Source organism: Arvicola amphibius, chromosome 18 (genome assembly GCF_903992535.2).
Source record: "Arvicola amphibius chromosome 18, mArvAmp1.2, whole genome shotgun sequence".
NCBI classification, from domain to species: domain Eukaryota; kingdom Metazoa; phylum Chordata; class Mammalia; order Rodentia; family Cricetidae; genus Arvicola; species Arvicola amphibius.
Window position 1 is genome coordinate 20,042,131 of NC_052064.1, and position 23,301 is coordinate 20,065,431.

A 23,301-nucleotide genomic window follows, 5' to 3' on the forward strand; every position below is an offset into this window, starting at 1 on the left:
CCCCCCAAGCATAAGGAAGCAGTGCAAATTGAACAGAGGCAGTCGGGATTGGGAACAAGGTGGCTCGGAATCTCGTAAGATGTACATATTAAAACTCTTAAATCTATTTATACCTTATTTGCCTTTTTGTTTAATATATTGTGTGTAAAAAAAAGATGGAGGCAAAAATAGTTTTCTGAGCTATGAAAAAATTATTACAGGCACATTTTTCTGTTTCATGGCCGAAACATCTCAGTTTACCAGGTTGAACATTCAGCAGCCGTGTGTGTGTGTGTTTAAAGACATCCATTGATCTCGAGAAAGCTACATCTTCCCTTTGGGGCAGAGGTGGGTGGATGGTGATGGTCGGGTTGTGCAAATTACAGTGAATTATTCTGGTGACAATCCATGCAAGCTTGCATCATGTCACAGGTGTGGCTTCTCCTCTGGTGGCTCCTCCTCACTGTGTTCCTCCAAGGACACTCGGTCTCCGGGTGACTGAGACGGCGAGGCAGTGGGGGAGGGTGGGGCCCAACGGGATGGAAGGCGGCGGTTGGCTGGTCTCTCCGGCCTGGAGAAGCAGGGCTCTAGGGATGGCGCGAGTGCAGAACAAGGTAGTTCCTTCAGAGCCGAGAGAGGGAGACAGCGTTATTCAGACCTGGAGTGTCACGTGGGCCATGGCCCCAACATACATCACACATGCTGAAGTCGAAGGGAACAGCCCAGGAGGCTACAGCATCTGAACGATTATGGCATGCGTGGAGAGTAACCTAAAGCGACCAGTAAAACACTCCACATGGATGACTGGCGACACAGGACACGTGACCTTTCACACCGCGACAAAATACAACAAAACACGGGGACATGGTTCTGCTTGTAGGGCATCTCCAGAACTGGGCTCCAACACAGAGAAGATGAGGTAGCAATGGGGTCACCTTGTCTCAGTCCCATCCTTGAGCTCCTTGAGGGATCCCTTCAACTACTGAGTCAGTCTCGCAGGATTTCAGTCTACGGAGGCCCACAGAGTTCTAGGGTGGAACCCAGCTGTATTAGCAAAGAGAGCCAAACAGAACTCTGCCACTGTTTATTCCAAGCTGACTGGCAGAAGGCTAAACAAACTCCCACAGTGTGGGAAAAAAAAATGCTGCAGGCAGAAATTTTAACTGAGGTCTAGTTTTCTTTAATGATCGCCACCACAGAAGCAGTCTTACCAACGAGGACTAGACCATGCATACACGTTTGTGTTGCAGCCACAGTGCTGATCACGTGACACACAACACTCAGGCGTGGTGCAGATCATCTGTAGCTGTTTGCTTGTTTAAAACGGGCTGTGGAGCTACGTGTTCCTAGCCTGCAAGTCAGGGAACAGGGATGTCCAAACTTGGAAGTTACAGACACACAGAAGGGCGGAAAGCTGTGTCGCACAGTGAACCGTGGATGACGCTCACACAGGCCCGGAGGGGGTGATACATTATGTGATGAAAGGCACACGCATGATGTCATGGAATTAGGGCCCACAAAGGAAGTCAAGAGGTGAACTAGAAGGTTTAACATGACAATGAAGAACCCAGAATGAAGAGATTAGGAACAGAAGGGATGGGAGGACAGATGCCATGTCCAGGGGGCAGGCGATGGCTTTGGGGACAAGATGAAGACATGACAGGATGCTCAGAGATGGCCAGTGAGGATGTCATGACCCAAAGGCAGCAAGGGAGCCACAGGCTTCTGTAAGAGAGATGGAGTAATGGAGCAGTCTTTCCCTCAACCCTGAGGAGCCAGCAAAAAAGGAAACACTGAGACCATTCCATCAGATGCCTCCTTTTGGTAGACATCTTTTCCCTGACCTAGGAGAATCTTCCCCGGGCCACTTATGCCAATGGTACAGTGACTGCCAGGATGTACTCCTAGCTGCCACGAGGGTACACACGAAGTCAAGGTGGTACTGTATCTGTGTTACCTCACCTCACAGTACCCGGAGGAGGGTGGGTACAGCTTGTGAAATCCATGTCCCTGCTCCCACCACTGTAGGAGTGAGCACGCGCATGTTTGCTGCAGTTGGTGTGGCTGCCGCTACAGGTCCATCCAGCCCCTTCTTCCCACTGAGGCTGAACAGAACCAGCTCAGAGACCATCACACACTCCTTACTAGTATCTGTCTGTGCAGGAAGAAATGTGCAGCCACGACATCACGGAAACTAACATTTCCTTAGCAAGACACCAGTGCACATAAACGGGCGAAGCTGGCCTTTACCCATAAGCCAGTGAGGTGGTTGTGTGGGAAAATGGCCCTTCCCATCACTTCCTTGGCCATTCACCCTCTCCCCCTGCCATGGTGGCTATGTCTCCCTCACCCCCAAGACAGGATCTCACTATGTAGCCTGGCTGGCCTCAAACTCACTAATATCCTCCGTCTCTGCCTCCCCAGGGCTGGGATTAAAGGTGTGCATCACCACGTACAGCATGGCTCTCTCATGTTAGTTCTTAACTTCTGGTAGATTAGGAGGGTGACTACATCCTTGACTCAAACCAAAATGTGTGCTTTCTCAGAGGCCTCTCTCAGCTCAGGCTCTGAAGGCCAGTCCCAGAGTTCTCAAAAATACAGGGAACAGGGATATCCCTGCTATGATCCATTCAGCCAAAACTTAGCAAGAACTTACTTTTTGGCCAATAGACTCACTTGAAAAGACAAGATACATTTGGATTTATTCTTTCTGGTATGGTGGTATGAAAAAAGAAAAACAAACAAACAAACAAACAAAAAAACAGAGAAGGCTTAACACAGCCCAGCACACAGCAACACGCAGATGCAACCGAAATACCAGCAAGCAGTGGTGGGTGGGTCGGAACCAACAGACGCTGGGCACTAAGACTTGAGTTGTCTCTGGAGATGCCCCCCCAGCCAATGTTCCTTCTCAACTGCAAACTCCCTGAGAGGAGAAACCCCAGTAGAATCTACAGGCTGAGTAGTCGGCCCTGGAGGCACACAAAGCGGGGTGTCTGCACTCAGTGTCTGTTCCTGGGGATGAGCGTGGATTTGCACAGACGGTGAGGAATGTGACCATGAGTACATGAGCTACACACACAACTCTCTGCATGGAGGGAAGTGAGGAAGGAGGCACTTACAGTGTGAGGCAGGCAGGGCTAGAGTCCCCATGGGGCAGTTAGTAAGACAGTTTGGTTCTGGACAGACAGACAGAAAAAGGAGAGAAAAACCAAGTCGGTTGGAAAGTTCGTTTCAAATGGAAGAACAGTACAAGTATAGCCCCTGCTCCGAGGTGGCCTCCAGGAGAGAACGGTGGTCCCTGGGTTGTTCACTCAGAGGCAGGCCGGGGAGAGGCAGGAGGAGACGGCAAAGGCACTTAGTCACAGGACTGTCTTCTGCCAAGTATCAACAGGCTGAAGAAGGTGGGTGAACCAAGGACAGGCAGTTGTCCCTTAGCTCTCTGATGGCACTCACGTGACCAAGGGAGTGGTGAAAGTGGCTCAGCTGAGTACACAGCCTGGCTTGTTCTGGTCACAAGCTATGGCTGCCTGTGCTCAAACGTCCCCTCCACCGTACATTTAGCTCTGGGAGGGAAGGATGCCAGAGCATTCTCTTGGCACAAATCTGCTTTGCTGCCAAGCTTCAAGAGAAGAGGCTAGGGCCACTTGTGGGGTGAGAGGGAAGCAAGGAAGGGAGACTTCCTGTCTCTCATGTGTGGAGATCCTGGTGGCAATGCCACACAGGGTACTTGGCAAAGGCAGGGAACACACCAGCGACTCTGCTGTTCTGAGTGTCAAAGCCAGAACCCCACAAATTCACCGAGATGAGGCGTGACTCCCAATGCGCCCCTTACGTGGGGTCCAACCAAACAGGATTCTGCTGGTACCCAGAACAAGCAAGCTGCTGAGAAAAGGGGGAGATGAGCCCATCGCCTTGAAATGCTGCCAGTGAGTCTCCCTGCGGGTTCTTGGGCTCTGAAAAGTGCCTGTGCTCCTGTCGTGACTCTCAGCTTGTTGGGGACCAATAAGGCGTGTGCGTGTGCGTGTGCATGCACGTGCACAAATAAGAATCTAAACACATGCCTTCTGGAAAATAAGGGCAGTGCGGGGTGACCGCCGTGACAGCATGGGTTTTACATCACAGGGCTTTGACTCCATTAAAGCATGTGTCATCTCTATTAAATCTCTGGGGCACCCATTTTCTCATTCGCTGTCAAGAATACAAAGGTTCTTTGGTTCCCAAACTTAATTTCTACTTGGTCTCTAAGATGAGTAGAAACTCAAGACAGCCCATTGACAATGCCTGAAAACGAGTTCTGTTTTACCCGAAGGCAACATATTCATCTACAAACAGACCCTCCCAAGCCACAACTGAGGGCTCCTGAGGGTCAGGGGTAAAAAGATCAGAGGAGACACCATTTGCTACCTGAAAACTCTTATCCTGTGATGTCCTTTCTTTTCAGAGCACGTATGAAATTGGTCCCTTCTGAAGTTGGGCTGAATGCATTTAGCATTATGATCTGGCTACAAGTCCATGGGGGCCAAGGAGTGAACTGTGGTGGTTTGAATAAGAATGGCCCCTATAGGTTCATATATGTTAATATTTAGTCATCAGAGAGTAGCACTACTTGAGAAGGATTAGGAGGTGTGGTCTTGTTGGAATAGGTATAGCCTAGTTGGAGGAAGTGTGTCATTGGAGGTGGGTTTGAAGTCAGGCCCAGAGTCCCTCTCTTCCTGCTGCCTGTGGGTCCAGATGTGGAACTGTTAGCTCCTTCTCCAGCACCACGTCTGCCTGCATTCTGCCGTTGCTTCCCACCATGATGATACTGGGCTAGACCTCTGAAACTGCACACAACCCCCAATTAAATAGTGATAATGATTGATATTAATTATTAAATAATCATAATTAAATTATAAAACTCTTAAGAAATCTGTCCCTAGAACTCAGACCTTGGGAAGAGCAGCTCATGGGATTGCCATTTCTATAGCTAAAAGTCAAAACAGCAAGGCCTGCCCTACTGGTTTGAACTCTGTCTTTTGAGTTAATTACTCCTCCGAGGGCTGGACCGGAAACCTATCCATTTCTCCACTGTGAGCGGTTTGTGGCTAGTGGCAAAGGGAATATACACCTTTCCCCTCCTGTCACCCAGGAAGCCAGAGCTACCAGGAAGCAGTGGGCAGTCTGAGAGCACCCTGCAGTTTTCTGCCCCTGCCCTTGCTGTATGTGGGAGTGGCTGGCCTTGGATGATGCTCATGAACACAGGCACGTCTAGGCTCACGGGAGCAGCCGGCATGTGATCACGTGCCGGCCAGACCTGCTCTGTCGGCACTGCGTGAGGCGCCAGTCCCCACTGCCGTTACCACTCAGTATCAGGCTGCTTCGTTTTGCTGTGGACATGGGATTCCTTCCTTGCTTTTGAGACAGGCTCTCATTATGCAGCCTTGGATGGCCGAGGGCTTGGAGATAAACCTGCTGCCTCTGTCTCCTGAGTGCTAGGATTAAAGCTGTGTACCACCATACCTGTGGGCTTCCTTGTTTGCTTGTGTGGTTTTTGATTTGTTTTTGTTTTTATTTTCCAGTGCAAGAACACAAGGGGATATATAGGTACATGTATAAGAATGGACTTCAGTGCTGGCAGATTTGGGTCACCATTGCCACATTCTATTGGGGCACTGTTTTTACTTTATCCACTGCCTGAGTCCAAAGAAGGGTGGTTTATAAGACGACAATCTGCTGATCTCTACTGAGATGGCCCGAGAATCCAAAAGCTAATCTTGTAGTTCCTAATGAAAGGGTTTTGTGTCTGTGTGGTCCAAATACACACTCATGAAGCCCACAAAACGTCTGCAGCGTGTAAGTCCTGACAGGCAGACAGACACACGTGCACGCATGGTTTCCACTCACTCAGTTTTCACCCTTGCACCGAGTCACACAGAGAGAAAGCCAGTGTGCTGCAGGTACAACTCCCAGACCGAGAGAGGAAGGCTAACCCAGACCAGACGACAGTGTCGGACCAAACCACGTCCTCATGATTTTGAGGACAGTAGAAGTAATCTCTTCTGTAAGTTACTCAGGGTGTATCTTTCTGCCTGTCCCACTTCACGGTTCACTGCTTTCCTGACAACTTACAAGAATTCCCGAAACCAGTGCCCAGGACCCACCCGGCCTTTCTAAGCTAGGCAGCTAAAGGCAGAGCTAATGGGAGATGGAGCGGTACCCAGTTTACCTCCATGGATCCTGGTTCAGCTGGTCCTGCTTCTCCGCTGTGGCTGTCGCTGGTGAGACCTGAGGGGCCATGGGCGGCTAGCTTCTTCTCCTCCTTTAAGGCATGCTCCAACAACTTTTTGTTGAGGATCCGGGCTACATTCTCAGTGAGCGTGTAGCCAGGGGGTGCAGATAAGTCCTGTCTGACTGGTGTGTTCTCTCCCCCGTCCTCCCTGCACACCTCTGAGCACACGCCTAGGGGACTGGGGGACCTTCCTCGGGAACTGGTGCCCGTTTCCTGGCCTGGACCCAGCTCCTGTCGAGGTTCTGCTGAGCGAGAACGGCTCCCAGCTCGCATCCCAACAGGACTGTGGTCAATGATGTTGAAGAGGCTGGAGAGGCCATCGTTGATGGTGGTGTGCACAGGGCTCTCCCTTGTGGTGGTGGAACGGGCCCAGGCTGACTCACTGAACCCTTTCTGGGCCATGCCTGGCGAGGTCCTACTATTTGGCTGATCAGCTTTGGACAGGGGCTTCCTCTGAAGCTTGGGAGAACCATACTTTGGGGAGCAGCAGGTGCGTTCAAACTTGGCCTGCACCTTCTCGATAGCAGGGGCCACCTGTCTGTTCCTAAGGCTTCGGGAAGGAGAGGACACGGGTGTAGTGCCACCTCCGGCTTTTGGCGTGAGACACTTGTGGGGGCTGCTGGTGACACCGCTGGCACGCAGGGCCTCAGTCTGCAGGCCCACGCTGATTGTCTGGACGGTCTGTGTTCCTGCTGTCCTGGACCCGTTGGTCTGGCAGGCCATGTCCCTGACTTGAGGTTCGCCGGGACCGGAGCAGATGGCATTCCTGACAGAGAAGGCCACCTCTTTCATGTCGTCACTCATGTTCTTAGACATATCGAGGCTGTGCAGTGGGGAGGGGAACCCCAGGGAGGGGCAGACAGGTTTCTCTAGGGGGCGAAGAGACCCCTCCACATAGTCCCTGGAGTGTCTGGGTGGGGTGCAAGGCCACCTGTTGAGTACAGGTTCCGGATGACCTCCCTTGGCATCTGCCAGGTTCCCTCTTGCTCTGCTCATAGGAAAGGGACCCTCGGGGTCCACTGGACTCCTGCCCTCACCACCTGACACGATACTGTCAACCCGGCGGACAGCAGGGGGGCTGTGCAATACATGTACCCCAGACTGCTCGGTGAGGGCATGGCTCCGCAGTGGCTGCTTCTGGCAGTGCTCTGGGCTGGTCATGGTGTCTGTCGTCATGGTGACACTTGTGGTCAGGTACCAGGAGGAGTCAGGGAAAGGCTCCATGGTGGAGTCATGTCCTACCCGCCCCACCTCGGTCCTGTCTGCCCAGAGGTCTGGAGGCCTATCGGTCCCAGCCCTTGGGGAAGTATAGTCCCAGTTTTTGCTGTTGAACTCCTCGATGTACTTCAGGTCATCGGGAGACAGGGGTGGAGTGACATCCTCCTTGCTGCTGGCAGATGGTAGGCCCTTCTCAGGCAGGAATGGGGAGACGTCCATCAGACGTTGGAATTCAGACATACAGGACACAGACACAGCCCTGGGGAAGAAAGCAGAACAGGGGTCAGCTCCTGGAACGTACTCTACCCAGGACATACCCATGGAGGTGCCTGCCTCTACCTGACTCTTAAAAATCGGGCCAGCCACTAATATCCTGCATGGTTGTTACGCTCACCCCATGAATGCCCACAGTTGTGCCTGCCGTTTTGCCTTGGTGTGAATTGAATAGAGCTTCTCCCTCCGTGGCCACACAGATGCGTAGATTACCTACCCACAGTCATAGCTAATTCTAGACTGTGGTCTGGCGACTCAAGCCACTACGGAGGATCACCCTCTGCTGGCTTCCGCGAACCTGTGAAGATGAACACGCCATACTCTCTAGCTACTGTGAGCCATAGGACGTTCAGAGAGAGACCCTGGTGAAACATCTACAGGTTCTCATCTCTTTTCATCCAAACAGCCTCATCCTCCACTGGCTGGAAGGACACTGACTTTGACGTCTCCAAAGGCCACTTGGAAGATGTCGGAGGAAATGGGGAAGTGGAAATCCTGATCCGTTTTGAGTCTTGTCTCAACCTAGAATACGATCAAGCCCACCCAACTCAGTAAGGGGTGTCCTCGCCTTCTGTCCCAGCTTTCTTCTCAATAGCCAAGTGGCCTGCCTGTCCCCCCCCCCCCCCCCCGTGTGTGTGTTGGTTCTTTCTGTCCTCTAGAGGAGGAAAACTCCCTCAGGCACACGAACAACGGTAAAGGGGGAAGGTAGGTGGGTGACAAGAGCTGGACTTGGGTAGCCATCGCCCAATGTGTATGAATGTGGGCGCAGATCCTTGGTACCACCATTTCAACTTCCCATGTTCCAATCTGACAGAAACTTGGTGAAAGCTTTCTCTGTGCTCTTCAGTCTCCACAGAGGCGGTAGGGTGGCAAATTGGACAAATCAGGAGGTGGGTGGGGTCTTCATGCTGCTTGCCCATCCACCAGGGAAAACATACGGTCAGAGGCTGGGGATCGGGTGTGCCCACCAACACAGGTGACAGAATCGCTCCAGCTGCAGTAGAAGTGGGAGGAGGCAAGGCGGACACTAACTTACCATCCTACTAGATCCGTTTCCTCTTGGCCTGACGGGCAGACTTTATACCTAGGGTTCTAACTCAGTCCTAGCCACACCAGAAGGGATCCCATACCTGGTACCCAGATCACCCTCTATAGAACCTGGTAGTAACAGGAAGGCCAGACTGTGAGCAAGTCTAAATGCTCAATGGTTGCTACACTGAACCACTAGTGGCAGTCACAGGTCGGGGCTTCGTGGGGTTAACTGGATGGAGGAGCACAGAGACGAGAAAGAATGGAGGGGTGTGGACCTTAGAAACGGCCACATTGATGAAACAACATGCTAGGATGCACTGGACGCATGGCCGGGTGCCTCCTGGTGCAAGAGATGGTGCAAGATGTTGGGGCAGGGCCCCAACATGGCTAGAAGTCAGGGGCCACATGGCCTGGGGAGGGGTCGGCACCTTAATTGTTTTGTCTCAGACATTTGATGCTACTTAAAATGTGCAACCCCCACATTGACTACTTCTGAAATCAGGAGAAGCAAATAAGATTTAAAATCAGTTGCAGCACACAAAAGAAGAGGGAGATGGGAGGCCTGGGTATCAAAAGCGAACGGCACGAGCCTTCATCTGGACACAGAGCGATTGCTGCTGTAGATGGGGCACAGCAGTTGATGGAGCCACAGCTAAACCGTATGCGCTGCTTCTCTGGCTTTCTGTGTGTTCATACGTGTGAACTCCACAAAGGAAATAACAACAAAATCTTTCAAAGAATCTGACTCCCCTATTTACAGATGAAGCAACTACGGCCCAAAGTACTTAAGTCCCAGACCCACGGAAACACAGCAAGAGGCAGATGCAGATCACTTCCAGAGCCCAGGGCCACAAGTATACTTGCATTGCCTGGGGAAGACAGAGAAGGGCACCATGTCTGGGCAACTCTGTGGGTTCTGTGGAAACAGATGGTATAGGCTGCAAAGGAGACAGTCATTGCCAGCCTCCAAGATCACCGGGAAAAATAGGATGAGGGGAGCTGACAGCGGGAAACTGCTAGAGACACAGGATGCAATGGAGATAACACACGTCCGTCTACGGAGGGAAGAAAAGGCAAAACCAGAGAGCATAGGCTGTCAAAGAGGAAGCTGGGTGCAGCTATTACGAGGGTCACAGCTAAGGTCTGTTCCCTCTAGGAATCACAGCAGGGAAGACTACAAAGACAAAACAAATCCCCCATTTGCCTCAGAAATGAAGTGGTTTTCTGAGCTTCCCATAAGAAAGTCTCTATAGACCTCTGAAAGACTGGTTTTTCTCAAAAACTCCTCTGGACATGGCAAACACAGTTCTTATCCTAAAACACAAACCAGCTCACGTTGCCTTTTTTGCTAATACTAATCTAGGAAACAAATAGTTTAACAGCTGCTACTTACTGTAAATTTTGGAGAATACCCACAAACACTGCATCAAAACAGTGGATCCTTAAAGGCAAAAGATTAGAACTTAGCAATCAATTTTACTTACCTTTGAAGATTTCCCTTGCGACTTTCTTCTTCCTGTAAACAAACAAACAAACATCTGTCAGAATCAACTGATTCTGGCTTCCTAGGAATCCCGTCTGCAGTAAGTGACTTGTTTTGCTATGGTCTCTTAAGATGTGGTTCAAAATGCTCACTGAGGCCAAGTCCTAGGCTACTGCCCCGAGCTCTTTGAAGTGGAACAGTAAAAGCTGCATCCACAGCATCATGGGAGGGTAGGAGCTTCTGAGGTCTCCCCAGGGAGGCAGGGGCCCGCCTGAGTGAGAAACACTGACTAGAAAGCTTGCTGAGGAAATGGTTCTCCTGCACCCCCACTGTATGAAGAAGCTCAAAGAACTGGCAATCCCGAGTAAGTCCAGGTGCCTGTGGGGGTTAGAAGTGGGAGACGACAGTGAGCAGAGAGGTGGGAGACCGATGTCCTCCGGTCCAAATCTTGCTATGGAGGTTGGTGTGGGTGGCATCTCTGGGGCAGGGACTCCTGCTTGTTTTTGAACATTCGTGGTTAGGATCAGAAGTAGAAAAATGGTGACTTCCCCTTAAGGGCAGCAGGAACTGTACTGACAAACCGCGACAGAGACAAAGGCTGTCTATTGAGAAAGACTCGCATGCTGGCATGGTTTGGAAGAAGCAGTCACTGGACAGTAACGAAACCGTATCCCTTGCCCAGTCACACTGAAGCGTGCCTTCCTCACAGACTGCAAGCCTTTGCTTCCACCACACAGAGGAGTAAGGGTCTCCCTTGAACCTGTGCTCTCTCTGCTACAAAGCTGTACCACGGAGATTGCCTGCAGATCTGTGGTGGGGCACACCAACCAACAGACATCCTACTGACCTGCTACACACTGATGAGGGTAAGGCATTGGACTTCACTGACGTGACTGACATACATGGTTGAACATCCATCCCTTAATCCAAAAACCCGTAACCTGAAATACTTCAAAATCTAAAAATTTTGGACTTTGTTTCACACACAAAATAAGCATAGAATAAGATTGCCTTCGGGCTACAGGCATAAGATGAATATGGAACGTAAATGATTTCTGTGTTTGAATCGAGTCCAATCCCCAAGATACCTTTTTATGAACATGTAAATATCCCAAACGCCATGATAGTTGGAAACCTGAAACCCTAAGGTCTCAGCATTTTGAACCAGGGACATTCAACTCTCAGAATGTCTCCCTATTTCAGACCCATCTGAGACAAGTCCCATAGGTACGAAGTATCTGGAAGAACAGTAGCCAGTACAGTCACTGTAAACTGGCTCACATGTAATAACGCCCAAAGCAGGGTGCCCACCCCATCATCCGGGTTTAATTGAGATGGGGTCTCACTATTCTTATACCAGTTTTTAAAATGTGGCTTTAGAAAACAAAATCATCAGAGGAAAATAAGTGGCATCGTGCCACAGAAATTTTGGTGGCTCTCTTGAATTCAATCATTTATCTATCCACTTGTTGGATGTTCTTTCCCTTCGCCCAGAATAACATATTTACTGCGGTTGCCATTTAGTGATATCTACTAAATGTTAAGATATTCTTTAATACAGAATTATTTCTCAGCCTTCTGAGTTTTCTAGAATCAGAAAATGCATAATGATTTCAAGAAAAGTTGAAACTATACATTTGCTTTGTCTACTGAGTTTTGTTGACTACACTTGTTCTTGAGAGTTTTCATGTTCCATGGGATCCTAGTCCAGCATTTCTGAACCCAGGACAAGACTGGCTAAGTTAAACTGACCACAGGAGTAGGGTCGGGCCCACCGAACAAAACTGTTACCATTGGCAAGAATTCATAGGTGGTCTGGGGAACTAACTTGCCGGGAGGGTACCACCAGACACTGGCTGCACCAAATGTTGGCTCCCTCCCGCTGCTGGTAACCTCAAAGGACAAACCCAGGCTGACCTTGGCGAGGCAGTTCCTGAGGGGTGGCGGATCCTCTGGTTCATCATCCACGGACAAAGCATCCAAGTACAGGTTCTCGCTGGCTGAGCACCTGTCTGACTCCTTCAGTTTGGAGAGTGGCCGGTCTTCAAATGGGATGGAATCAGTGTCTGCACAGGGCCACATGGACACAGGCCGGGGAGCACGGAGGTCTCCTTGGTGTGGAAAGGGGCGGGCGTCGTCTTCCTTTTGACTGCAGAGGAAACTGCCGCCTCTCCTGGGGCTGTTCTCTTTCTGCAACTGAATGTCAAAATGGAAACAATAAGCCTCCCTTTCCAGGGTGACAGTTGCTCTAAGCCCATCCTTTCTCCACTATATCTACCTGAAAAGACTTTTTCAGAATCAAATGTGCCTAACAGCGTGGCATCGGGTTCAAAATGTCGCACCATGTCACAAATGCTTCCAAAAGAGAAACACACTTTACCTGGACTGCAGAATCTTCCTGATGCAAATATTTGTGTTTTGAGGGTTTCTGCTATTGTCTTCTTCATTTCTGTTGTAGTCATATAATTTGTTTATCAATTATTGTGCTTATGGGAAATTAGACATTTTGTATTTAAGTTTAATGGGAACAAGTATCATGTTTAATATTTCTTTTACAGTAACCTCCAGAACTTTAGGGATGCTCCATGGAATACTGCCAAGGATGGCAAACTCCTGAGGGGAACCCCATTTTCCTGCCTGACCCAAGGCAGATAACAAGTTTGATACAGAACCAAGTGAATGAACTGGATTGTAGTCACATGGTGCTCAAGACAATGTTAACTTTGCTTAAGAGAGTTAAACTTAGCTATAAAGATGACTAAAGACCTGGAACACTTTTCAGCCCGACTTGATAAACTGAAGTGGTAACGGGTAAAGATGGGTCACTTGGGGTGCCGATGAAGGCGCTGGGGGTATAGTTGGTGGGGGAGCACTTGCAAAGCCCTGATCTGGTTCCCAGCAAGGCAGAGATGCAGCTGTGGAGGTGTGGCTTGCTGCTTTGCAAGCAAAACTGATTTCCCAGCTCTTGCCTAGCTCAGTGGAGATGTGCAGACAGTTGAGCAGACAGGTGAGCAGACAGGGGGCCTGGCAGGTGCACTCACTGGGTCAATAAGCACCTTTCTTCCAGTGGGAGATCTTGAGTGGAGTGTTTTATCAGACAACTATATAAAAATCACAGAGGACTGATGGGACGTCCCAGAGATGTGGCTCACGGGTTTCGTCTCTCTTACTTACCGCCTCCCTCTTCCTAAATACTTATAGAAAGTGCAATCGAGGCCGGAAGCTACTCTCACCTAGGACTTCCTAACATGATTAAGTGCTCAGCGTCCTGATCAGAATGACGTTTGTATTTCACTGGAAAGAGTGGCCAGCTCAAGATTTCCAGTCCTCAAGTGCTGAGATGGTGGAGGAAGGTATTAAAAAAAAAAATCCCTCAAACCCAGACTGGTTTTTTAAATATATATAGCTCTACATTTTTCTCTGCTCCCCTCCCCCTTTCCCTTTAACCCTCCCCCAAAGTCCCCATGCTCCCAATTTACTCAGGAGATCTTGAAATTTCCTCTTTATGGATTTTTCCTGTGACTAATATGAAATGACCTTTTTTGTCTCTTTTGACTGATTTTAGCTTGAAGTCTATTTTGTTAAATATTAGGATAGCTACACCCGCTAGTTTCTTGGGTCCATTTGTTTGGTATATTTTTTCCCTTTACTCTGAGACGATGTCTGTCTTTGAGGTTGAGATGTGTTTCTTGTATGCAGAAGAAGGATGGATTCTGTTTTCATATCCAATCTGTTAGCCTGTGCTTTTTTATAGGTGAGTTGAGTCCATTTACATTAAGGGATATTAATGACCAGTGATTGCTATCTCCTGTTAATTTAGTTTTCATGGTTGGTGATGTCAATTTGTGCGTTTCTTTTTCTTCTTTGGGATTTGCTGTTGTGAGATCAATTGTCTGTGTTTTTGTTGGTGTAGTCATCTTCCTTGGGTTGGAGTTTTCCTTCTAGTATTTTGTGTAGGGCTGGGTTTGTGGCTAGGTATTGGTGAAATCAAGATTTGTCATGGAATATCTTGTTTTGTCCTTCTATGGTGATTGACAGTTTTGCTGGATATAGCAGTCTGGGCTGGCATCCGTGGTCTCTTGATGTCTGCATAATGCTTGACCATGACCTTCTGGCTTTCATTGTCTCCAATGAGAAGTCAGGTATAATTCTGACAGGTCTACCTTTATATGTTACTTGACCTTTTTCCTTTGCAGCTCTTAATATTCTTTCTTTACTTTGTATATTTAGTGTTTTGATTATTATGTGGCAAGAGAACTTTTTTTTTTGGATCCAGTCTATTTGGTGTTCTGTAAGCTTCTTGTATCTTCATAGGCATATCTTTCGTTAGGTAGGGAAAGTTTTCTGATATGATTTTGTTAAATAAATTTTCTGTGCCTTTGAGTTGAACTTCTTCTCCTTCTTCTATAGCTATTATTCTAAGATTTGGCCTTTTAATGGTATCCCATATTTCATGGATATTTTGGGTTACGCTTTTGTTAGATTTAATGTTTTCTTTAACTGATGAGTCTATTTCCTCTATTGTATCTTCAGTGCTGGAGATTCTCTCTTCCATCTCTTGTATTCTGCTGTTTATGCTTGCATTTGTGGTTCCTGATCTTTTTCCTCATAATTTCTGTTTCTATAATTCCTTCAGCTTCTGTTTTCTTTATTGTTTCTATTTCAGTTTTCAAGTCCTGAATAGTTTCTTTTATATGTTTGATTTCTTTTTTCTTAGTTTTCTTTAAGTGATTTGCTGATATCTTCCAATTTTTTTCTTTGCCTTTTCCTCAATTTCTTTAAGGGAACTTCTTATTTCATCTTTAAGAATTTCAAACATTCTCTTAAAGTTATTTTTTTAGGTCATTTTCTTCTGGTTCATCCATATTTAGTTGTTCAGGTCTTGCTGTTGTAGGGTCTTTAGGTTTTGCTGGTGTCATGTTGCTCTGTGTGGTGTAGCCTGTGATCTTACCTCTTCTATTCATCTTTTCCTCTAATAGGTATAGTTGGGGCTGTCTGAGATTCAGTTGAATAATCTTCTAGGTGCCAGTGAATCCAAAGCTCAGATGGTTGTTCCTTGTGGTACAGTCATTGTCACAGTTCTAGTTACCCCGTTGGTTACTCAGTGTTCCTGGAGATAGCTCAGCGCTCCTGTGCCTTGCTCTGCTCCCTTGCAGTTTGCTGTCTCAGGCCTGCTTTGGCCTAGGTTGCCGGCTTTGCCCTGTTTCTGTAAATCCTGGTCTGGAACCCCTCCTGCAGAAGTCCCTGGCTTGGGGCTGAACCTGTTCTGGTGGAGATGGCGGACTCTGGATCTGGTCGCTGGCTCAATCCTGGTCTGCCAGTGTCCGGGACTGGGTTGGCTTCTGGGATTGGCTTTGCTCCTGACTTCTGCTCCAGGTGGAGCTTCCCTAGACTGGTTTTTTAAGAGTACCTTTACTAGTTGCATCTCTGAAACCCGATTAGAGCCTACATCCACGAGCTTGCAGAAGCATGGCTTGTGAATGCTCAGGAGGAAGCTGAACAGGACAAAAGGCCCTGCAACTCGCTTTTCTAATTAAATGTCTCTGAGCATCATTGGTAGTCCATGAGCAGATGGGGGTCTCTGACAGCAGCAAAATCTTAGATGCCAGTCTGCAGCAGGCTCAATGTTAAATCAGGGAAAGAACAGATTACTCCAGATTCGAGCTTGGTCCCCTCTACTCTCTCCTCCCCCTTCCTAATGACACATTTCTTTGCAGTTCCCTTAATGATGCTAAATACTTTATTTAAAAAATCTATAAAAAGGAAAGCTTTTTATTATATTTCTCTAACGCATGTCAGTGCAGTTGAGTTTAACACATGATCATCTCCCAGGGTATTTTGGGCAAAGAATTAAAATGCAAGAATCACATTGGAAGCTGTAAGTGGGCACTGAGGGTGTGTGTGAAGGGGGAGAAGGAACGACTAAAGAGAGCTACGAACAAACACAACCTAGCTCAGCAAAGTGGGATTTCAAAAATAAACCCAGGCAGCCAGCAGCAGTTTGCACCGGGGCTGCTAAGTGTCAGATTTCCTAAAAAACCAAGCCAAAGCGGCTAGAGCTGGCAGTTCCTGCAGCTGAGATGCTTGTGTGCTGCTGCAATAGTCTTATGGGTCCTGACCGGGTAGGGTTTCCCGGGGCCACACACCTACTGTACTTGCGATCTTGCAGCAAAACGCATTAAATGCAAATGGAAAATTTAACAGGTTTGTATTTCAAATAATTGAGCACGACAGACTCTCAAGAGGGTCACCTTACAGAGGGCAAAGAGAAAAAGGTCACCCTGTGAAGAGATTTTGAGGATGCCTGGCTGCTCGGGTTCTCACGGCAGCTGACTTGAGAAAATTAACTGTAAGGAGAACAGGTTAACACAATCGTCTTGTAGCTCCCTAAGTACAAATATAGAGACATTCTGTGACAGTGGCCCGGGCGCTGGCCAGTCCTACGGAGAAATCCATGGTGGCCCCATAAAAGGTGACTGACCCCCACGCCATCACACATGGGTTGAGACGAGAGTTTTACTATGACAGGTGAGATACGCCGAGTGACCTCAGCCACATTCCCACAGTCTTTCGCCACACAGGCCACCGCGGGTGGTGTAGAAATTATGCGGGAGTTTACTGTCCCTGGGCAAGTATGAAGCACATGTTCTGGGAGTGGAAAATGGATTTACGGTTGCTTCCTTCGCTGTCTGTATCAAGTTCTCACAGCCAGTGCTATATGGTTTCTCTGGGGGTCAGATATCAGGTGGACACCACGAGGAACACTCAGTTGCTCATCTACGGAATGTGCAGCTAGACATTAGAACAGCAAGCAACGGGTGAAACCTGTGCGCGTTTCCCCTCGTGCTGACCTCTCCACGGGCATCTGAGCCAGCCTGCTCTTTCAGAAAACGCTGACAGCTACTGTGCTAGTGCTCAGAAGCCCTTTACAATGCTGACTAGCTTCAGCGGAAAGGCTAGACCGAGTCCTCAAAGCCACGTCTGCATGCATTCAGCACCCTTTTACCGTGGACCCATCTGACGACGAGCGGAGAATCCTAACCAGATCTACAGCACAGGTGCTAGGGCTAGAGAGATAGCTCAGTGGTTAAGAGCATTGCCTGCTCTTCCAAAGGTTCTGAGTTCAATTCCCAGCAACCATATGGTGGTTTACAACCATCTGAAATGAGATATGATGCCCTCTTCTGGCCTGCAGGCAGACATACAGACAGAATATTGTATACAGCACAGGTGCGAGGGCCAGGTGCAGGTCTGAAACACCAGGCTGCGGCCACGCGGAAGACACGGCAATGAAGTTCAGCTCCTGGTCCTTGTTTTTATTGCCCCAAAACGGTATCAAAGTGAGGTGGCAGCTCGGCCCTGGGTCACTGTTGCCTCAGAAACTGAGGGTTATCACATGTGTCTGACCAAGTTTTTCTTTGCTAGAAATTCCTCATTCCTCAAAGAAAAACAAAGACCTCAGATACCTGTTTAACTGACAGTATGTGCGACTTTCAAAACTGAAGAAGTCAGAGACAGGCTGGATGAGCGGCAACAGCCAGGCAAAGGGGACCCCAAAGGCCCATGACAGGGAACACAATGGCCTCACAGGGTGTGGCAGGGACACTCGAGGTAAGCAATACAAGCAGTGATCAAGAGTGACGGTTCCCTGGTACCAGGCTGCAACAACTTGCTGTAGTACAAATTCTACCTGGTATTAATAATAAAAACCCAGAATCAGTTATTAGGGGTGAAAGCTGAAAGATCAGAGAAGCAGAGCAGCCAGCCACTAGTTCTTAGCTCTGTGAAATCCTGAGACCGAATAGGGTATCCTGCCTCTACAAGACCTCAAACTGAATGCTCAGACTGAACGCTCTGTGGCCCTGCCACTTCCTGTCTTATATTCCTCTCTTCACCCAGACACATCGCTCCTGTCTCCACCTCCCTAGTGCTGGGATCAAAGGTGTGAGCCTCCACCGCCTGGCTGATTCTCTTTTAGGCTGGATTGATCTAGTGTGGCCCAGGGTAGCCTTAAACTCAGAGAGATCCCTCTGCCTCTGCCTCCGAAGTGCTGGGCTTACAGGTGTGTGCTACCTCTATGGTTAACTAGTGGCCAGCTCTGTTCTTCAGGCAAGCTTTATTTGTTAAAGCACAAACAGCACACCACCACAGCTTACCTGTTCTTCCTAGGAGATAAAGCACAGCCTCTTGGAGGGAGGCGAAAGCTTCATGCAATTTACAAGGCCCAAGAAGCACAGAAAATTAGAAGTGGATTCACCAAGAGTCCTCCGCAAGGTTACATAAGCAGTAACAGTTGTGGAGGAAGGAGCTGCCAGTGGGCTGAGCCGCCTGCAGTTTGTGCACCAGAGATGCAGCTCGCGTAAATCATTGCCACTACAGTGGGCTCTTCGGTGAGGTTTCCACCTGGGAGCCACCCAGGCTCCAGAAAAGAACTTTCCCCCGTGGTGGGTCACTAAACTAGATTTGGGTGAAATCATCCTTTGGTCTGAATCAGAACTCCAGCTGGGGCAGAGGCATCTGCTCACATCTCCTCAGAAAAAAGTCAAGTTGGGCGTGACAAATTGGCGATCATTTTATAGGAATACATGCCGTCAGCTCTGAAGTTCTGCCACGTAGCGGACCCCTCAACAGAGTGCAGATGCTGGGCACAGTCTGGCAGATTCTTCACAGGGCTGGATTTCCAATCCACACAGGAAGTGAGGACTTTTCCTCTTGGAAGTATTTGGAGAATTTTGAAATGGAGCCATATCAAATATTAGCAAGGTGACTCAGCCCAGAAAAGCCTCTGCCCCTTCTGTCCCTAGGGTGCTTTCTTCCTCTCTACTGTTCCTAAGTCAGAAGCTCTGGGTCCCTCCCTGTGCAAATCTGGACTTCACTTCACCATTGCCCTTCAACTTTAGCACAAGAACTGTGTCGTACACGTGGCCGGAAGAGCCTCATTCTCAACAGGCTAACATACTAACTAACATACTAATGCTGGCCAGGCGAGTATTAATGGAGCCACGCCGTATTTATTTACCATTTCTAACTGACAGTTCTTAAGGCTCTGGGCATGTGTAAGAGTGACAGGTTGGAGTAGGCAAGGTATCTGTAGGGGTAGGAACCTAGCCAGGAAGGAATTCAACACCCCCTTCTCAGCGTGATGTGAAAAGCTTTCTGAATTTCCACACCACTCTGGGCCTGCTGCAGCCACACAAACCTCACCAAGGACATGCAATGCAGGGAAGGATTATATCCAGGCAGCAGGAAAACAGCTTCCTCTGCTCTCCCCGCATCCATCAGAGTTTGTTTATCGGGAGGTGATGAGCTACCAGACACCTCCCTGGATTCTGTTTCCGTCTAATCACAGCCCAGCAAAACCCACAGCAGGCGCAATCCCCAGCCAGCAAACAATGACTTCTAACTCAATTTGGTAATTACTTCACTAATGGTGATGATTCCACTCAGGCTGCAGCCAGCGCCATGACCAGGTCTTCCGGGGCATCCTAAGTGTTAGCTTACTCAGGAGCAGAAGTTTCTGAAGATAACCTGAAGTAACCTCCCCTTTCAAGTCAAATCCCTTTTAAAAAACGTCCTTCCCAGTCCCTGTACACACATACAAAGGCAGATCGCCTACAAACTCTGCAATGAAAAGGTGTGTGTCATATAAGAGTGTGATGATTCACCTCGACTGTCAACTTCACCAGGCTGAGAAATGTCTAGATTAGTAATGTTGACCAGGGTATGTTTGCAGTGGCCACTACATCCTGTGGACTCTGACCTAATAAATCAATGAATTCCTAGACGAATTCAAAGTTGATGGCATTATTGGAAGATAGCAGAAGACAAGAGATTGGGGTGTGGTTGGATGCAGTTGGTCCCTGGGGCTGTGCCCTTGGAGCTACAGCTTGCCCAGTCCTCCTGTATTGCTCTCTGTGCTGCCCATCCACCATGAGATGAAGGAGCTCCTCTACCATGTGCTCCAGCCACGAAGCAACATTGACTGACGCAACGCTAACCACGCCTTTTAAGTTGATCTCACAGGTATTTTGGTGCACCTAAGTAACTAACACGTGGAGCACGGAGAACTCTGCCACAGGAAACCTAGCATGCCTCGGTCTTCCTCTGGGTGCCCTCAACGGAAGGCAGGTAACAGCAGCAAGCTTCTTTCTGAGGTCCCCTGGCTCCCAGGGCCATGAGCTGTCTGCACGCTGCTTGCTCTGGTGCAGCTGCCCCCCACTCTGGGGCTGCGGCACACCTACCTGCTCCACCCGCCACAGGAGTTCCTCTTTCTGTCGCCCCCACTCCTGCCGCTCGCTGTGCAGACGCTCCAGCAGCTCCACCTTCTCTCGGTTCCAGTTCTTCTCCCGGTGATGGATCTGCCAGCGCAGGTCCATGACCAGGCCGTGGCTGTCGGCCAGCAGCTTCTGGTGGACCTCTCTCTCCTTCTTTAAGGCCCCTTTGCCCTCCGCAGAGGAGTCGAGCTCTCCCAAGCTTTTCTCAGCCTTCTCTTCCAGCTGCCAAAGAAGACAATACTCAGGGCCACCTCTGTGAAATCCAGCAGTGGAGGCAGACCCCTCAACTGAGGACCTGCCTCACTCAGGCTGGCTGTCTGCAGGGGAATTTTCTCTTCAGAGAGCCTAGCACCCCAAGCCAGGTCTTAAGGATTGACTCAGCAGACTAGAAAGGCTATGTCTTGCTTTGGTTTCCGCTATACAGAGATGCTGCCACGGGCCTCACACGTGCAAGGCAAGTGATTTTATTTTGAAATTGGTTCCTTTTGTTACCAAGCATGACCTCAGACTTGGGATTCCCCCTGCCTCAGTTTATCTACAGGTATGTGCCACCAAGCCCAGCTAAGCAAAGGCTGTCCCACGTGTTGCTGGATTCTCAATATTTAGAGCAAGGTCTTAGTTTGGGAGAAAAAAAATAGAGATTTGGGCTCCACTGAAAATATCTCGGTTTTTGATTTGTATTTAAGCAGAAGGCCATGCTGACCCTGGGATGTGTACGTTGAAATATCCTGAACAAGCAAGGCAGAAGATGAATTGGCTGTGGTACTACCTGGCTTCTGAACTTGAGGTCCTAGCTTGTTTCCTGTCAGGAAGGCTCTGTTCTCCCCTGAGGCTTTAATTGTAGCCAACACACTGGTAGATTTCAGGCTCCTCTGAGGCAAACACACAATGTTTGAAAGTGGCTTGCATCGACACGCATGTCTTCCTTCTTACCCACACGGATCCCCTGCATATTTCTGGAGGGATTTAATGGCTCCTCCTGGAAGAACATCCTTACACACTTCTTCCTTTTGGCCCCTGGCAGACTGGACACCCTCGCCTGAGCAGCCAGGAACCAAAACAGGGCCACATTTCTATCATTTCATACGTTTGGCCTGACTCTGTTCCTGCCTCATCAAGGATAGGAGCCTTAAACCTCAGAAGACAGAGCAGGCAAGTTTGTAAGATCTGGTGGCAGATGGCAGCAGGGTGCCCAGGGTCGGTGGCAGTACAGGTGGATGAACTTGAAGGTCCCTAAGTTCATGCCACAGGTGAACTTGAGGGGTGCCCGGGGTCAGTGGTAATGCAGGCATAGTAGTAAGGATCAGGTGGTGGTGCAAGTGATCTTGAGGGGTACCTGGAGGTCATGTGGCGGTGAACTTGGGGAGCCCTAGGAGAGCTATTTTCTTCGGGGTGACAGGCTCTCCTCATCTTTTATCACGACTGAGGCTATCTACAAGGTATCTCCTTCTTAGGGGATGTTTTCCTTTCATGACTGAGTCAACCCATATAAAATTTTACTTTATAGTTTGCCTCACAACAAAGGCTAGAAGATACATGCCACACAGAGGCCTTGTTCCTGTCCGAGCACGACTGGAAAATGGCAGTGAATTGCAGTAAATACCCCTAAGAATGCAGCGTCCCCTCTCAGCAGGAAGTAGCCAGACAGATTGACAACGCCCAAATTCCCTAAGTGGGGCCCCTTCAGTGGTTGCAGAGCAGCAAGCCTGCTTCCCTGAGTTCTGCTCCACTTCATGCACCAGTTTGGACCCAGAACGAATGCAGCTGGGGCTAGAAGGCAGCTGGAGCAGAGCTTTAATAGGTGGCTGTGGTGGGAGGCACATTGCCTCAGCCTAGTTGGTGCCTAGCCTGGTGGATGCCACAGCAGTGCCAGAAGTACATGTTACCTGGAGATACTGACCCCTCATTCCCCTGAATACTTAAGATCAGACACTGTTTTATAAAAAATTTAGGGGGGAGATGTTGGGAGCAGTGAGACCCCAGATCCTGAATTTCTTGTAATCCCCTGATCTGAGTGCCTACAGCTGCTCTGAGCACGAGACCTTCAGGAGTTCCTGATGGCAGGAGAGTGGTTTCTGGTGGGTTTGGCTGGGGCGTGGCTATCTCTATATATTCTGCCCCTGAACACAATAAAGGGGGCATTCTTGGGGAATTCAAGGATGACTCGTGTCTCTGTCTCGCTGTCTGTCTGTGTTTGTGTATTTTAACCTCCTGCCCCTTGCATGAATCTCGCGAACTGGGTGCCAGCGCACCAAACGCAGACATGGAGGCGTGTTGCGCGGCACAAAACCAAAACAAAACAAAACACCTCTACTCTGGTTTCTTGTGGTCCAAAATGGACAGCTTCACATGGCGACAGCTTCATGCCACCAGTCCTTCAACAGGGCTCAACAGCACAAGGAAATGCTACTGGTGAAGGTGCATTCACCCTCGGGAGGGAGACTACCATGAACAATGGGACTTGGGAGGTGAGGCCCTTGGCGGACAGCCTCAAGACCAGCCCCTCTCCCTGCCCCGACCTGGTCCACAAGGGTTGCTGCATAGGGAAGAGGCGGACGTGTTCAGGAGGGAGGCGGCCCGAGGGGCGGTACCTGCTCCAGGCGGCACTTGAGTACGGCCCACTCCACATCCCAGGCAGCCTTGTCGCTGGCGTACTGCTGCTGCAGACGGAGCCGCGCGTGCTCATCTTCCCGCAGCTCCGAGCGGAAGTCCTCCAGCAGGGCCTTGAGGGCCCTGAACAGCTGCTGATTTTCCGCCACCTGTGGGAACAG

The 23,301-nt window shown here is 49.2% G+C and overlaps 1 protein-coding gene across 3 annotated transcripts in view; it reads right to left on the minus strand.

The window, feature by feature from the left end:
• Positions 1–291: 291 nt before the first annotated feature.
• Mtcl1 (microtubule crosslinking factor 1) overlaps positions 292–23,301 on the minus strand; it is a 116,955-nt gene continuing 93,945 nt past the window's right edge. For 2 of the 3 annotated variants that reach the window (XM_038315423.1, XM_038315422.1), the window contains 6 exons: positions 23,122–23,289; positions 20,498–20,752; positions 12,174–12,452; positions 10,258–10,289; positions 6,188–7,727; positions 3,120–3,158 (listed from right to left, as the gene is read on the minus strand). In XM_038315423.1, coding sequence (XP_038171351.1) covers positions 3,120–3,158; positions 6,188–7,727; positions 10,258–10,289; positions 12,174–12,452; positions 20,498–20,752; positions 23,122–23,289 — 2,313 coding nt within the window. Of the gene's footprint in view, positions 601–3,119; positions 3,159–6,187; positions 7,728–10,257; positions 10,290–12,173; positions 12,453–20,497; positions 20,753–23,121; positions 23,290–23,301 lie in introns of those variants that run through there. The other variant, XM_038315421.1, reaches the window with a different exon arrangement.